This window comes from Strix aluco, chromosome 3 (assembly GCF_031877795.1).
Source record: "Strix aluco isolate bStrAlu1 chromosome 3, bStrAlu1.hap1, whole genome shotgun sequence".
Lineage (NCBI taxonomy): Eukaryota > Metazoa > Chordata > Aves > Strigiformes > Strigidae > Strix > Strix aluco.
This window is the reverse complement of record NC_133933.1, coordinates 72,859,775-72,876,143: the sequence shown is the minus strand read 5'-3', so window position 1 is coordinate 72,876,143 and position 16,369 is coordinate 72,859,775. Positions and strand designations below refer to the sequence as shown.

The 16,369-nt window shown below is 37.9% G+C and overlaps 1 protein-coding gene across 1 annotated transcript; it reads left to right on the top strand.

Moving 5' to 3' along the window:
- The first annotated feature begins 5,248 nt into the window (after nt 1-5,248).
- On the top strand, nt 5,249-13,206 carry CENPW (centromere protein W). Its single transcript, XM_074820733.1, has 3 exons — nt 5,249-5,466; nt 10,437-10,550; nt 12,254-13,206. Exons 1-3 carry the CDS (start codon nt 5,377-5,379, stop codon nt 12,278-12,280), a joined length of 231 nt encoding a protein of 76 aa, XP_074676834.1. The 5' UTR covers nt 5,249-5,376; the 3' UTR covers nt 12,281-13,206.
- Nucleotides 13,207-16,369: the final 3,163 nt, after the last annotated feature.

Below are 16,369 nucleotides of genomic sequence, written 5' to 3'. Positions count from 1 at the left end.
GTTAAAAAGTTGGCAGTTGAGTAATATGTATCCATCTGTTAATCTTTGAGTTCTCTACTAATGCCCATTACTATTAAACATGTTATGCTTATTAGATCAGTTTTCAGTAAAGCAAGATCCCAGGGAATGTCATTAAGTTTTGCGCTCCCCTTCCTTCGCTATAATACATTTGCAGCAAATATATTTTTTAGAAGGCAAACGGGTATTTTTCAGAATATTGTTTAGGTTTGCAAAAGTTTCTCAAAGAGGGTGGTCTTTTGGCAAGTCTGGATTAACTGATCAGAGTAGAGGTGCTGGAAGATCCTTCTGGCTTCTCTGTAGTCATGGAAGGCATGACATCTGCAGAGGGTAACATTTCCTTCTGAAATCTGGGGGAAAAAATACGACTGGCATTAAATAGGTATAGTAGATCCAGGAGCAAAATGCAAATAATGTAAAAATCTAAAAAAGTAATGAGAAAAGCTACGTAAACGCAGACAAAATGGGTATCTGAAATATTTTTTTTGGTGGTATTTATTCATCTTTATGGATTTAACTGGAAACACCTAAAATAAATAATTTTCTCTTACAGAATTAAAGTATTGGACATATATATAAATGTGATACTGCATTAAATTACTTCAAAAGCAGTGAAACTGATACACTTTTAGTTGATGGCATGTCCAGTGCATGAGGAATATCTCTGAAGGTAAGAGTGACTGCTAATCTGTGATTTATATGCCTTTCCTTTTTTATGAATGCAGTTCCAGCAGTTACAACAGGCAGATGGTATCTGGCTTGTGGAAGCCAACTGACTTTAGGCAGGTTCTTCACAGACTGATATACAGAGAGCTGATATACAGAATGTCCTGAAAATTGTAAAACCTAAAATCAGCAAATAGTCTGAATTTCAAATATACTTTATGGTGTTTTGCTTTTCTTATTTTCCACTGTTCAACACTGGGCCTGAAAACAGATAGAAGTAGGGCTAAATAAAAAAAAAGTAACTGTTAAAATAATTGATCCTAGAGACTTCTTTCTTTTCTTCATTAAAATAAAAGGTGAATGTCAAACACATCTTTCAGCTCCTAATATTTACTACTGCAATTAAATTATTGCCATTATATTAATAGTGACAGCCACAGGAGAAAACTTTCTTGTTAATATTGCTATTTCCACCTTCTTTTTCAAGCAAGAGATTTGTTCCATGGAGGATAGGAAAACATACAATTTGCTCCTTTGTATTCTCTCTTTTCCAGTTTCTCTACAAAAGTATTCAACCACACCTGAATTATCCTACATACAAGAGAAAGAATATACATATGTAACAGGAGAGTCAGTCTATGTACTCCAACCACTATGATCAAGCCTATCAGCTACATTATAGAAGAGTTTACTTTTGCTGAATTGTTATGTTCTGTTTTAGAGATATCTTTTCATCACTGACGAAAACATCAAAAGATTTTAGGCTTGACATTCATATCCAGGATAAGTTTCAGAGTCTTTCATCAACCACGGAAGCTGGACTAGCACCAGAAAGTATTTAACAGTCTCTACCTGACTAGAGAAGAAACCGAGGGACCTTTGGCTTAACAAGAATCTATAAAATGTGATTATTAATTTCAAGGTATCACACATTTAAAATGGAATTCTTCAGCGTTCTTTGGGAAGGTTGACTCTAAAATTATGAATTGATGAAGAGCTGATGAAGAGTCTGACTGAAGATAATGTCAAAATCCAAAACCAAAATAATTAATAGTTACAAAGGACAGGCTGGGAGAGACAATTTAACAAGTTAAGATGGGCTTATAGAAGCTTCAGGTCAGAAAGGAAATACTGCTTTTCAAATTAATTCCCCAATATTACCCTTGTTTCAATTTACAGTGTATTAGAGGAGTGGATAAAATTAGTCTTTAAATTCATCTCTTTCCTTACAGAAATGGAGAACAAAATGTTTACTGGTTTGCAGTTCAGCAGTGATGGCCCCAAGCTTGGCCTCTTTTTAGCCACTGAAATGTATGGAACTGTTTTCAAGAAACCCACATAATTTGGAAGCAAAAGTGACAAAATAATGTCACTGAAATTGCCTTTACTCAAAAACACTGCAAAGGTTGTTTGTTTTCTTGAAGGCAGACCTGGATGGTGACATTTTAATTGCCGAATTTTCCTGGCTTTTATCATCGGTACCAGATGATGTATTTAGTTCTAAAACACAGTTCAGTATTGCTGGCAAACTGGGAAGATGCTGTGCTGCAGCTGAAGTCACAAAACACATCCAGTTCACAAAATGAACTACTAAATGCTTAAAAACTGCAATAGTTAAAAAGCAAAAAATATAAAATTCTTGAAATACTGTTTGAAAATAAGGTAACTGCTTGTAGAAAATGGATGCAAAACTGCTGCAGCTTTTGAACAAGCAAAACATGAAAAACTGCCTATAAGGCATAGAATCACTTTTTTTATAAAGCTCCATGAGCATGGCAAAATTAACAATTTCAACTTTTAAGAATTCATTTTCAATACATTTTGCAGCATTCTTTTAGCTATTTAGATTATATTCCATAATGGCATTATACAGAACATTACGGATTCTATCGGAAAGACAGAAAAGGAAAAGTCATGTTCAAACTCACATTATATTTCTGATTTTGCAGTTTTCTGTGATTCCCTGTAATGTAATCATTAATCCATGTGCTAATACAACTGAAATCATTTAAGCAGCTGTGATTTTTATGAAATTTAATAATTTAGTTAACTTACCATTTTTGTCCATTGCAATGCATAATGTACAGCAGTATAATTTTTTCTTGTTCTACAATATTCCTGTATTAAAATTAAACTATTAAAAATAATATTTACAGAAATATTTACTGATAAAGAGATTAAAATATATATTCAAGGAGAAATTTTAACTACCGAAGTTCATGTTTGTTCAGTAAATCAGAACCTACAATTTAACATTTTTACATTGGATCTCTGTTACCCATTGCTTGCAGTAACTAATGTCATAAATTTTTCAAAACATGAAAAAAAAGGAAATCTGGTAAATAACTAGATTTGAGACAGCACTTTATAATTATTTTCTGTGGCTAAAACCAAAGAATAGTCCACTAGAGATATAAAACTATCAGAACCAACAAAAGTCTAATAGTATTAGACTGAATAGTAGATTTTATTATTCATTGTCTATATAGCAAGCACACGACTAAAGATACAATTCCTAGTCTTGAGTCTCAGTATCTGTCATTTTATGTAGATCACTGCACAGTTTCAAATTTGTGTGATGTATTCTAATAGTTTTAGACCTATAGTGGAAGTACTTTCGCAACTCATACAGTTTGTAAAATGCTTGCCCATACCAGTTTCCCACAGACAGTGTGAAATTACAAGGCCCAATTCTCAGCTCAAGCAAGGTCCGGTAGAGCTACTGATTTCTCCCAGCTGTAGATTTGAATCTGTTGACATGCTGAATTGTTGTTGATCCCAATGCAGTTTCTATGTGTGTATTATGAACATTACAGAATATGACCCTATGAAGTTCCTGATCATTGCCGTTAACTAAAAAACCAAATGTTTACTTCTAGCAGTGCTGCTGAGCCGTTAACTGTGATTATTATCAAACTGCAGAAAAAACCCCTGTGTTTTAGTGTGCTTACCCATTCACAGAAAAAATGTTAAGGCCCTGATTTTAAGATCTGCATCGCTGTTGATGATTAATGGCAAGTGACAGTCGAAGCTGAAAGAACAAAGCATGATTTTCAAATACCTGACAGAGTATGAAAAACTGGCAAATCTTAAATTCTCTCCTGCTGTCAGATATCATACTTCTATTTGGACTACATTTTGTGCATATCGCAAAATTAACTAAAATACCAAATCATACAGATTTAAGAACATACTTCAATAAAACTGATTCATATCTGGGTGTGGATAATTTTGAATATATTAAGACAATATATTTATCTTATTGATTTAACTTTTAAATTTGCAAACATCCCATAGGCCAAAGAAAACAAAAAACTAATAAATATGCTGAAAAACTCCATACCTCAGTATGAAATCCTGACCCCTTCTCCAACTAAGTACACACAGTCCAAATACACTGAGAATGCCAAGCTACAGGGGCCCCTCTGTGGGGAAACCTGTATTTCAGTCAGCAGCATCCGTCAGCCAAAAGAGAAGTGTAGGGACAGATGCGAGAGGAAGGATGACACTTTAAAGTGGTGGCCGATTTCAGAACAGTGTTTCTGTGTACAATTAAGTCAGTGCCATAGTTGTGCTAATGCAGTATTGTATCCGGATTTATGTGTGGAATGTAACTATCACTCTAGGCTCATTTTGGTATAGGTTTACAGCGCTAATTAGGCTCCCGGTCCTGCAGTCCACACAGACTAGGCCATTTGGTGTCACACCTCCAGCAGGGTCACACAAGGCCATGAAGGAGACAAGTGCGGTGTACAACTCCCTCCACTTCTGCAGCAAATAAATTCTATCGCGCTTGGGAGACAATTGCCAACTTAAAATCCACAGGTCTCGGCCTGAGGCTCGTTCAGGCAGCACCGTGCCCTGACGGGTGCCACGTTCCCTCCGTTTTGGGAAACCTCCGCACACGGCAGCGGCCAAGCTCGAAGGCCAGGTAAGGGCAGCCAGGGAACTGCCACGTCCGTTTTCCTTCTCGATTAAAGAAGGCCTGGGTGGAGGTTAGCCAGAGCTACACCAGTTTCAGCCTGCGTACAAGGGCAGCGGTTTGACACGGAGGGCTTGCGAGGGGACGCCCCGTGGCGGTGTCCGCCTGGCAGGCGTTCAAGCGCACAGCTCTGCTCGCCCCGCGCACCCAACCGCCGCGGCGCGCCTACTTTTGAGCCGGCAACCTCTGCAGCTGGGACGCGGCGGCCTGCGGCGGCGGCTGAGGGCGAAGGCCAGGCCCGGCACGCCCGAGGGGCTCTGGGGAGCGCCCCCGGCCGCCACCGCTGCCGCCGGTGCCCGGGGAAGGGCACGGGGTGTGGGGGGGTGGGGGGTAGAGCCGCAAACGCAGGTGGGATGGCGGCTCCCTCCCTCTCAGCTTTCCTCCGCAGCGGCTCGGCCGCGCGGGGCAGAGGCGCCGTCCGGCTCTCCCCGAATTACTACGATTTCATGCGGTTTCCAGGGAAACGCTGCAGCGCCGCTCCGAGGCGGGCGGGGCGGGGAGGGGCGGGGCGGGCGGATGGGCTCCCCTCCTGGAGGCCTCCGCGCTCCCGGATGGGCAGTGCCGCGCGCGGCCGTTGGGAAGTGCGTCACGGCGGGGCTGCGCCTGCGCCAGGGCGGTGGATTCGAACGTCGGAGAGCGGTTGGGCGCGAGCCGTGGGGCCTGTTCTTGGTGGCAGCGGCGGCCTCAGCGTCAGGATCAGGAGGAGGAGGATGAAGCGCGTGGCGCCCCGCAGCACTTTGCGGAAAATAATCAAGAAGCACAAGCCTCAGTTACGCCTGGCGGCTAACGCCGACCTGCTGGTGAGGAAGGAGAGGGGCGGGCGCCCGGTGAGCGGCCTGGAGGAGGGGGCGGGCCGCTCCGCCCCGGCCGCCTTCGGCTTGCCTTCTCTGGGCACAGGCCGGGGGGCAGCGACTGCTCCAAGTAGCCGGCCGCGGTCCCCAGCCGCTCGAGCAGCGCGGGGAGCTCAAGGGCTGGGTCCTCCGGCTCCAGGAGGGCTCCCCTGGGGAGCCTGGGGTCGTAGCGCAGGCCCGGGACCAGTTGTGCTTTTGGCTATGACGGGCAGCTGCAGCTATTCTGGTTGCCTGGGGGCAGGTGGCCCTGAAGAGGGGCGTTTAGTCTCTGTGTTCCGTCGCTTGAAAGACGTGGGCCCATGGATTGTGCGCACTGGAGCGCTGTGGAGTTGCTGGGTGCAGTGGAATGTCAAGTTGCTACTAATGGCGTTCCTACAGTGACCTACAGGCAGAAGGGAGGCAAAGTTTGTGGGGCGACAGACGATTGGTTAGCTAATAAAATACTAATAAGTAGTGTTTGCAGCTTTATGCTTTGCTGGTGGCTACTGTATTGCAGGTTTCTATCAGTGAGTTTGGGGACAGGCTGATGCATAAATACTGTGTCACTACATGTATGCACAGCTGTTCAAAGAGTTTGATGTAGACTGAGAAGTAGGAATTTGGGTTATGTGGCTGCAATGTGCAGGTGTTTCTTGTTTATGTAGAGCAATTCAGGTATACAGATATCAATCAACTGAATTGTGATTAATGAGTTGCTGAGCTGTTAAAACATCTTGAATGATTGTATTTTTGTAGAAGGTCATCAAAGTAGTCTCTGTTCAAAACTAAGGAAGGACAGGTTTTGTTAGTAATCTACTGAGGAGAATAAGGCGTTGGGATCCTGTTTGTGGTTTAAAAGCACCCGCCATAAAGGTGTAGGGATAACAGCCATATCGAACATGTCTCAGAAAGCTGCGGCCAACAAAGCTGGATTCCTTCTGGCTTGCAGTAAGGGATTTGTGGCACAGGCAGGGTTTGTCTCACTGAGAAATTACTACAACGAGGAAACCTGACCTCAAGAGAGCTTGTGGTAGCTGCCATATTGAAAAAATGTGCATAAAAAAATTTTTTTTTTGAAGTGACTTAATAGGCTTAACTTGCTTGACTGTCATGCCCTCCTGTTTTCAAATGTGTGTGATTCTTGGAGCATTAATGCATACTGTATACTAGTGTAGTCCCTGACTTGAATTGTAAGTCTGTGTTTTGTATGTGTGGAAAAGTTGTGTCTTGAAGCATCTTGAAGGTTGATATCTGGATATATGAACCTAAATGTAAATATACAACACTTTTTTAAAAATGACATTAATATCAATGAATATGGTAATTACACGAGAGGATTTACATTTGAATGTAAACAGTACATATTTTTCTTTTTGGTCTAATAAAAATATGATGTCTTCCTACTGCTTTTGCTATCTTTGGAGTACTTTATGGACTTTATGCTACTCATGCTCAGACTCAGAGCTTACGCGGTGGAATGCAGTAGTCAACTAATCAGACTTACACAATCACTAATAACATTTTTTGTAGTCATTAAAAACAGTTGGTCTGTGTTCCTGTGGTCATGTTAATTTGGCTTCAAGGTAGTGTAGCTGTCTGAAAAGGGGTAAGTGGGACATCCCTCCTAATCTTGGCTATTGGTTCCCATCTCTTCTTCATCCTGGCACTAGTGTTATGTGGGCTGCAAAGATAATCAGTGAACTGAATTGACTGAAACTAATGAACAACAGTAATCTGATCTAGTTTAAAACATGGCTCTGCAAATACTCATTCCAACACAAAGGATGAGAATGAATTTTAGTATTGTGGTGGAAGCTTAGATTATCTCTTCTGGTGATGTCAAATTAAATGGCGTTTAACCTTAGGAGGCTTGGCTTTTTTAGTTTACCTTTAAACAGGAATGTCCAGGGGTGGTGATCCATGATGTTCTTCAACTAGGCATGTGGCTAACAGCTCTTTAGGTCTTTATTTCTATGAATAAATAATCAACACAGCTGGAGTTTTGCTTTATTCAAAAAAAAAAAAAGGGGGGGGAGGGGGCGGTGGGTTTATTCCCGTAGTTAGACAAGTAACAAGTTTCGAGAGTATGTTTTTTAGTGTCTGTTATTCCCTACAAACCTTTCAAGAGGGATTAGATTGCATACTTTAGAAATGTATATAGTAGCTGTCTTAAGATGAAACCATATACATTTTGAGCAGAGTGCTTGTGTCTTCTGCAGAGAAATAGGGCAGCTGGCTAGTTCAGTTCCTGGGCTATCTTCCTGAATGATCCATGCTTTATGTTTGAATCTACTGTGGTACTTGGCCAGTCCAGTGAGGAGGTCTGCCTACCTGATTCATGAAATAATACAATTGTTTTCCTGACCTTCAGCGATTATTGTTCCTCAAAAACCAATGTCATCTTACATGATTGTTACTAACAAGTTTGAAAGATGTAAGACTCCTGAAAGACTCCAGAAGGGAGTTTCTTCTTCACTTGTCAGATTCTTTTGATCAAGTGTCTTTTTGGAATTTGAACCTTTGTCAGAACCCATTTCCTAAGCAGTAACATCTTTCTCTGTGTACAGTGTGGCTAAGAAACTTCATCACTTTCTCAAGAAGCTTTTTTGAAGGAGTGTGATAATATCTTTGAGTGAAGAGACAGGAATAGTGTTTAAGGCTTTTCCAGTGCTCTTAGAACTCAATTACTTACCTTTTTGAAAATAAGAGGTAAAGATTTTAGTACTGAAGTTCAGATATTACCCCCCTCAATGGTCTGTGAAGAAAAAGCTGTGAATTTTGTTCTAGCTTGAAGTTATAGAAGAAAAGCAGGAACTCAGCTGCTTGTTTTATGCTAGAAGGGCAGGTTTGTATTTACACTGCAGAAAAAGCTTAAAGTATTGCATTGAATGACCCCTTTTTTCATCGTTATTGGCATAGAATGATGAATAACTGTACAGTGAAGGCAAAATGTCAGTCTAAAGAATTGTTCTGAAGTTATGGCAGCAAAACAAAATTACGGAGCTTGTCCCTACTATTCATTATTTCTTTGAACAGGTGTGTGGAAGTCACTCCACAAGCAGCATTGTGATTCTTTCAATACGTTCTTAAAACTTCACAACCTTTCTTTTAAATAGGCATTCTGTTGTGTAAGGTGGTTTTCATGAGTAGTTCAAAACTGGTTTTACATTTTATGCAGAGGGACAATAATCTAATATGTAGTAAAGCGGTGTCTTTAAAGAAATGTGGTATCGCTTTAGGTATTTGTCAGTAACTGTCCCGTTCATGGTATTCAGTCATTCTGCATTTCATTAGCCTTTCTCAATTGCCTTGAATAATCTGGAATATTTATTAACATGTGTTCTCCTGTGGAATGTTCTGATTTTAGTTATGTGACTGTTTAAATCTGTAGAGTTCAGGGGAAGCTTCTCCACATGCAGCAATTCGCTCTGAAAATAGGAAAATAAAGGTACAGTAATTCTGAGAGAAGATGCAGTTTTAAAGGCAGTTTTAAAATTAATACTTTTCCCTTTAGGTATCTCAGCAGGAAGACTTGCAAGTATGGAAGCTTTTGTTCCGCCTCTCTCTTCTCCCCCAGGTTGTTTCCAGAAATCTAACCTCCATGTTGATAAGTCTAATAATGAGAGTTCTAATGTTGAACACTCTTTTAGTGCCACTGCTTGATTCCGTCGGAGATTATTTCTGTGTAACTAAAGACTAGTTTAAAAATGGCTTTGATGTTTTGCTAAATAAATCTGCAAGAACATCTGCTTTTTGTGTAGTAGATGCTTCCAAATGATGCCAAATATTATGTAAATTTATCTATTGCATGCTGGCTTTATTTAGTTCAGGAGATTAAAAAAAGACCCGAAATTGCTTGTCATGTGGACACTGAAATGCCTGTCCTTTAACTGATTCTTTGTGCTGCAAACCCACTGCCAAAGTATTTCCTATAGACTCTTAACTTGTAACTTTCTCTGTATCTTTCTAGGCTTTGCAGATCAGGCATAGTGGAATAAGTAAATCACCTAAATAAAACTTTCATGTATTTCAGTAATATTTTTCAGAGATCTGAACTGAAAAAGTATTTTTGTACACTTTACATAGCAAAGTTAATATTGTTTGAAACTTTAATTTACAAAAGGTGCAATTACCAATTTTCAGGTTGGACTATTAAAATAGTTCACATAACGTCTGTATAAAGTTAGATGTTTGTGTTATAGGTCCCTTATTACACAGGGGTGCTTTTGGCTGGCAGTTTTTAGTCCAAGTTGGAGCAGTTCCTTGCCTGCTGAAATTTTTGCTGCTTCTGTACTAGCAGGGCAGCATTCTGTATTGAGTGGAATACTGCCCTACTAGTTCTTTTCATGTAAAAAGGTTAAGTGATGAGCTGGGAAAAAATGGATGTAACCTCCTGACAGCAGAGAATTTCTTGTTCTGAAGAAATTAATGTCAATGCTCCTTTGCACTGAAAAGGGGCAGAAGTCCTTGAACTTGTCTGTAGTCCATTTGGTGATAAGGCAGGGGTGAATTTGCTGTTCATTAAAAGTCTGGCTGTTGCAGTCACCGAAAGCTGACTGTATTTACTAGTAAGCAAAAAGGCTCCTTCTTATGCTCTGATATTTATGTTTATATTTTATTATCAAAAACGGGTAATAAAAATCGGATTTGATTTCTGTTAGATCAGTTGTTTGTATGATCATTTCTGGAGCACTTTTATGATTTAAGTATACTAAATTTAAACTATATTTACAGGAGTCTTGCAGTAAGGAATGTCATGGGAATTTAGTAAGACTTGAACTGAATGATGTTTTGTTTTCCTGAGAACACCTTTCTGGAATTTGGAAGCAGTCTAATATGTGAATCCTCTGTCTCAAACAATGAACCCCTAAAAAAACCAAACTGCTTAAACAGTTTGAATCCTTCTTGATTTTTTTTTTTTCCCCTTCCCTCTTTTTAAGGTACATTTGAGCTTCTTACTGTTTCTCCATCGGCTAGCAGAAGAAGCCAGGACAAATGCTTTTGAAAACAAAAGTAAAATAATTAAACCTGAGCACACTATAGCTGCAGCAAAGGTAATAAAGCATTTCTAGTATTTTTCTTTTTTTATTTAATGTCAAATGTATTATGATAACATATATAAAAGTTTTCTGTGTTAGTGTTGATACGTTTTTATTTATAATGCAAAACCTGCAGAAGCATATTGTTCTTTAATCCATCATTGGCATAATTCGCTGTTACCAAGACATCAAATTAGCTCTCCTTGCTCTGTTACATATAGCTTTATTCTTCTTGATTATTCCATGTTTAAATTCATAGTTTCAGTATGTGGGAGAGTTTACACAGTAGTCTACCAGCAAGCATCCATGGGCTGAAAGCCCAGGGAACAAAAGCAAATTTCAAAGTTGGAGGATCGTTACTTCAGATGATACTATATCAAGGAAGCATGCTGTCTTAACTTCAGTAATATAAATGAAGCTTTATGGAACAAGTGAGAAATAGTTCAAAGAGGTTCAGATATCTTTCTTATATGTTCCCTTCTTACCTGCTTAGTCTGAAAAATGTTTGAAGTGGATTCTTGCAGCATTGCGTGAGTACTACTTGAACAAATACTTTGTCTGATGTTGTGTTCGGGAAGGGAAGAACTAAGTGAGGATTAAACTGTGGATCCCTTTGTGGGTAGTTCAGCATAACAAAAATTGCATGAATATCTGTGGAGGAGGAATCCTCTGCATTACAGAGCATGGTAAGTTTTGCATACCTGCAGAAGAAGGGAAGGAGGAAGGTGTTATGCAGCTTTCTCTCTCTAGAAAGAATTGGAGTAGTGTCAAAGTGTGACTGAAATCCTTTTGTATTATGTAGCTCATTTCCCTCGCTAGAATATAGCTGCTTTACCTAGGTTTCAGAAGGAACTCTGTCTCTTTGTTATTTGTTGAACCACCTACTACTGCTGGGCAAATTGGAAGAACAAAACTCAGTGGTATATGGTATTTGGGTCCTGTGGCTTCTGTTTATCTTCAGTGTTTTGTTTTTTTTTTCCTCTGGTGAAATATTTAGTTTGATACTTTCTATTACTATAGTAACAGAAATATATACAGGATGTGTAGGGTAGCCAAGTGAATGTTGCAGTTGGAATCTTATGCATTTGTAATTTCTTTTTAACTGCAATCTTAACATTATTTGAACATTTTTGTGCTCCATTTATTTTTTTTTTTTAGATGAGAAGAAAGGAAAAACTGCCTGTATTTTAATAATGTTAACACTTAAATGGTCCCACTTGGGCTTTGAAGTTCATTTTTCAACTTAAACTCCAAACCAAAAAATGTCCTTCCAAGGGTCTGGGCACTCTTGATAGAGAAAGAAATAAGGCATTACAAACAAAAAATGAGCTTAGTAGCTGTATAATTGCAAATCTTATTTTTTCTTTTTATCTAGGACTAGCGGGGTAAGAGCTTCAAGGAATTTGCTGAGGGCTTGAGAGCGCTATTAACATTTCTCAGCATTCATTTTTGAAATAAGCCTTTTATTTTACAGAATTCTTGGTTATGAATGTTCTTATTTAAAAAAAAATACTTTCTGATATGGCATTTTTCTGTATGCTTTTGCTTTATTTCTAACCTTTTCCCTAGACTTTTACCCTTGGTGACTCTACTCTTGGAAACAGATTGTTTGGTTAGGTGAATCTTTGGTCTGAGTAGCCTAGTGTTTTTGGAGCTCTTATTGCTGCCTGGATTATAGTGATAAAAGCAGTGATGAATATACTTTTTTCTTTTTGCAGGTTATTTTAAAGAAAAGCAGAGGCTAGAAAACAGACCATTGGAATTTCAAAGCATGTTTTTCTGTGTGTTCTTGCTAACGTGAGATCCTGTGAGCCAGCTTTTGCGCTTGTGGAAGTATTTAGTTTTATTGATGTCTATCTCCTGACTCTGAGTATCTTGCTGTCTCTTTAAAAAAAAAAATTAAGAATCTTACAGTGTATATTTGCATACACTTCATGCATAATTTTAAAATGTGTGTCACTTGTCATTTAAGACTTTTGATGAAGTAATTTATTATTAGAAGTGTGAAACTTTTAAAGGAGAACCATAATAAAAATGAAGGTTTCACTAAATCCATTATAGATTGTGCAGTTCAAAGCAGATTTACTAGCTAGACAAAATCTTGGCTTTCAAAACAACTGCTGTACAAACTATTTTATTAAATATCTTGGCTTCAGTTTATTTATAAATGTCTTAATATTTTTTAAATTACTTTTAAAAGTGGAATAAAACTTCTGTGTTTTGGGAAAATAATACATATTTTGTATTTGTAAATCATGCACTGAACTGTTAAGCTGGCCTGTATTTTGATGTGGTATATGAGACAAGTTGGTGGTCTCTAATTCAGTTGGTGTGGACAGATGCACATTATGGAAAAGATCTGGCACAGCTGATGTTTTTGAAGTTAGATCCTGTGTAAATAGTGAAGATAAGTTGGCATGACTGCCAAGATACTACTTCCCTTTTAAATGTCATCTAAACTTGTCAGAAGTCTGAAAACAAAGATATTTTTATATCTTTTAAAATCATTCTATTCCTAATCTGATATCTTTAAACAGTTGCTGAACACTTAATAAATCTTTTAATATAGTTGAATCTCACAGTTTGAGCTGATAATACAGTTTTGTGGAATATGTGGTAGCTTCATATGCACAGTGAGCTATTCTTAAAATAAAGAATTTTTAAAACATTATGTATTGAGTAGTATAATTTTGTTTAACACATTACTGAGTATATTCTAGAAACTCAGCAAAATAGAATTACATTTTATAAGTTTTTGTAGTCTAAGGAAACTGGAGCAATGCCAGAACTTAATTTCATATGTCTATGTACTTTATAAAATCCTGTACAACCTAGGAAAAGTCATCCTTTTACAGTATGTAGAAAGGAAGGATGACTCTTAACTCACAGGGCTTAGTTCAGTCTGCTTCTTGTAAGGTTGACTTAGATTCCTTATTCTGCATTTTCTTCTCTTACTCCCTTGGAATCCACAAAGAAAGCTGAGAACATACATGAGTAAAGGATATTTGGACTTAATAGTCTGAAGTACTTTCTCAAGAATAAGGGAGATCTGATTAGATATTTATATTTGTCTGTAATTTTTGTCTGTGATTTAACAATTTTATTGCAACACTAGATTTTCCTTTGTTAGAAATGTTTTCTCTTAATTTTTCCCTGAAATATTTTCTTATAGTCTTGTATATAACCACATACCTTTCCTCATTTTACAGTTGTTTGAGTGCTGTAGCTTCTTTTGGAACTTTTGTTGTCCACTTTAACTTTTTCTTTTTTGATTTGCCTAGGAACAAGATCCACTTTGAGCTTAGTGGAATGTTCTCATTCTTGTGTAGCAGATGGATGACCAGCTACCATAGGGGAAGAGAAGCAAGAAAGGGTTAAAACCAGCCACCAGTGTACTTTTAAAATATTTTATGCGGTGGTTTTGGCCTGTGTTCATGGTTAAGAAGGTGCCTTTTTTTTAATAGGAGAGGGACTTTTTTCTCTAAGCCCTGAGAAGTTTGAGTCAGAATGTGTCCTGTGACTAGTTTGCCAGTACTTCGTGAACATTTCATAATAGCTGAAGCAGGCAAGTAGTCAGAAGACCTGAATAGCTTGGCAGGTATTCAGGTTTCTCTCTTTCAGTAAGCATTTATTTAAAGTTTAAATGAATGTGGTTGATGTAATGTGGTTAAGCATTCAGAAGTATAAAATGCTAGTATGTTTTTCTAGTATATTCTTCTTGAATGTTCACCATAAGTTTAATCAATCTGTACTCCTTCATGTACATACATAGGGTCTCTTCTCTACCCAGTACTCCTTATTGGATTTTTAAAATCAAAACTCCTTATAGCAGTGTTGTCTAAATATCCATGAACACTTCCAATTAATATAACCTTGGAGGATATACTAATAATCTATTTTCTCTTATTGAATCTCTAATGACAAAACGTCAAAGCACATAGTTCTAGAAAATGTCTTTTAAACTAGATCTGTGGTAGAAGGCCTAATAAGTACGGGTTCTCTTATTTGAATTCCTGTGTTGATTCTTTGCCATTAGGAGGAAAAAGGCAAGGATTATTAAGGGGAGAGTCATGCTGATACATTAATAAAGTGTCTCTTCTACTCAACTGTTTTCATAAAACCTTGAGAAATTTAATGTTCAGAAACCATTGAGACTATTGTCTCACTACTGAATTTCCTCAGGTTTTAAAGGTAAGAGATTTTGAGAAGGAAGGGTGCTCAGACAATACAATTATGACTTTTCATTTCCTCAGGAAGGCAGGATAGAAGGCCTAAAAATTAAAGGCACACTAAGACATTATCTAGTTTTTTCCATTCTCTTTCTTGGAGCTTTCTCAGTGTTCTTCTGTTTCACATTCGGTTCCACCCTTCGCTATGAACATCAATGAAAGAGGGAAAAGTCAAAATGAATAAACTGAAGAATTTGGCAAAAGTACTTTTGGTGGCCCTTGTCTTGGTTTTCAGCTTTTCATGTAGCTAATGTTAGTCTCTCAGCCAGTGAGTAGTATTGCAAGTAATTAAGGCACAAAAGAAGAAGAAAAATGTTTATTGATAAGCAGGTGACTATGAGGGAAGAGTGTTTTCCCTTGTGAGGTGGTGCTGCTGCTATTTTTGTTTCATCTTGTGTATGGAGTGACTGATGAAAGAGCATCTGCTGTTTGCCAAGTTGAGTAAGTCTTATGAGGAGTATGCACTAGTCTAGCTCTCATGGTCACATCATTTTGCTTGCAAGATACATGAAGAGAGGAGATAGTTGTGAAAGCTTTGAAACTAGATTCATGCATAAGTTTAACTTTTAGGGCATGTAAGTTTAATATTTTTGGAGTGGTATATATCACCTGATTATTAGGTTTAAAACTATAAAAAAAAAAAAGTATGACTCTTAAGAATGGTATATCAGTGAAGGTTAGATCTATGGAGAGATCTAGCTGTTTAACTCCTAATGGAGTCCACAGGAATATAAGGACTTTTTGTGGGTCAGGTCTCAAATAATCAGTGTTCTATTTGAATCTAAAGTTATGTTGGATCTTTAAGTCTGCTTTTGATTCAGAAAATCAACACAGGTGCTAGAGAGGACATTTATGTCTTGGAGTTTTATTGTGCTGGTATGTGGAGTGCAATGTTACTAAAGAAGCATCTTAAGTTGCATAATACACATAGTAAATATTCTCTGGCTATAGTAATACAGTAAAGAAAAAAAATAGAAATTGTATGTTGTAATAGGAAAATTATTTTTCTAGCCATAAGGTGGAGATAGAGCAAAAAATGTCTTTCTTTCCTGCAGTAACTTCCCTTAGAGAAAATATTCTGTTTATTCCTACTAAAAAGTATACTATAGGTTGTGACGCTTTCAGATTTTTTTTTTTGAAGACTACCAGGCCTGCCCTGCTGACATATATATGGCAATTAATGTTTTTTAAAAAAAAAAATCCCATTCACATAAAAAAAGGTTGTTCTGCTGATGTATGCTGAGAGGGTAAAAGTTAGATATGCAAGGCTTTGATGAATATTAAAGATTTTTCTTTCTTTGAAGCTCAGTGTTTCAGCATCAGATAGTTTTCTTCGTTCTAGATCTAGCTATTTGTACAATATAGCCTTGTTCTTAGAAATTGGTATGTTCTATGGGCATTATGCAGGAGGCGTTTGTACAGGACATTGCTCATATAGCAACCTTAACTATAAAACATATAGCTCATATTGGTTGACTTACTGACCTGGCGTTCCATTAGTCTTATTATCAGCTTAGAACAGCTAATGATAGGGCATTGTCACTTCTAAATACATAGGGTTTTGAAGTGACTGATGATTATGAGTATATATTTAGAAGGTGTGAC

Excerpts from the sequence above, each read along its gene's own strand:
- CENPW (XM_074820733.1), top strand. The coding sequence starts at position 5,377 with ATGAAGCGCGTGGCGCCCCGCAGCACTTTGCGGAAAATAATCAAGAAG. Across the intron at positions 5,467-10,436 it reads CGGCTAACGCCGACCTGCTG|GTACATTTGAGCTTCTTACT; the intron begins GTGAGGAAGGAG and ends CCTCTTTTTAAG. Across the intron at positions 10,551-12,253 it reads ACACTATAGCTGCAGCAAAG|GTTATTTTAAAGAAAAGCAG; the intron begins GTAATAAAGCAT and ends TTCTTTTTGCAG.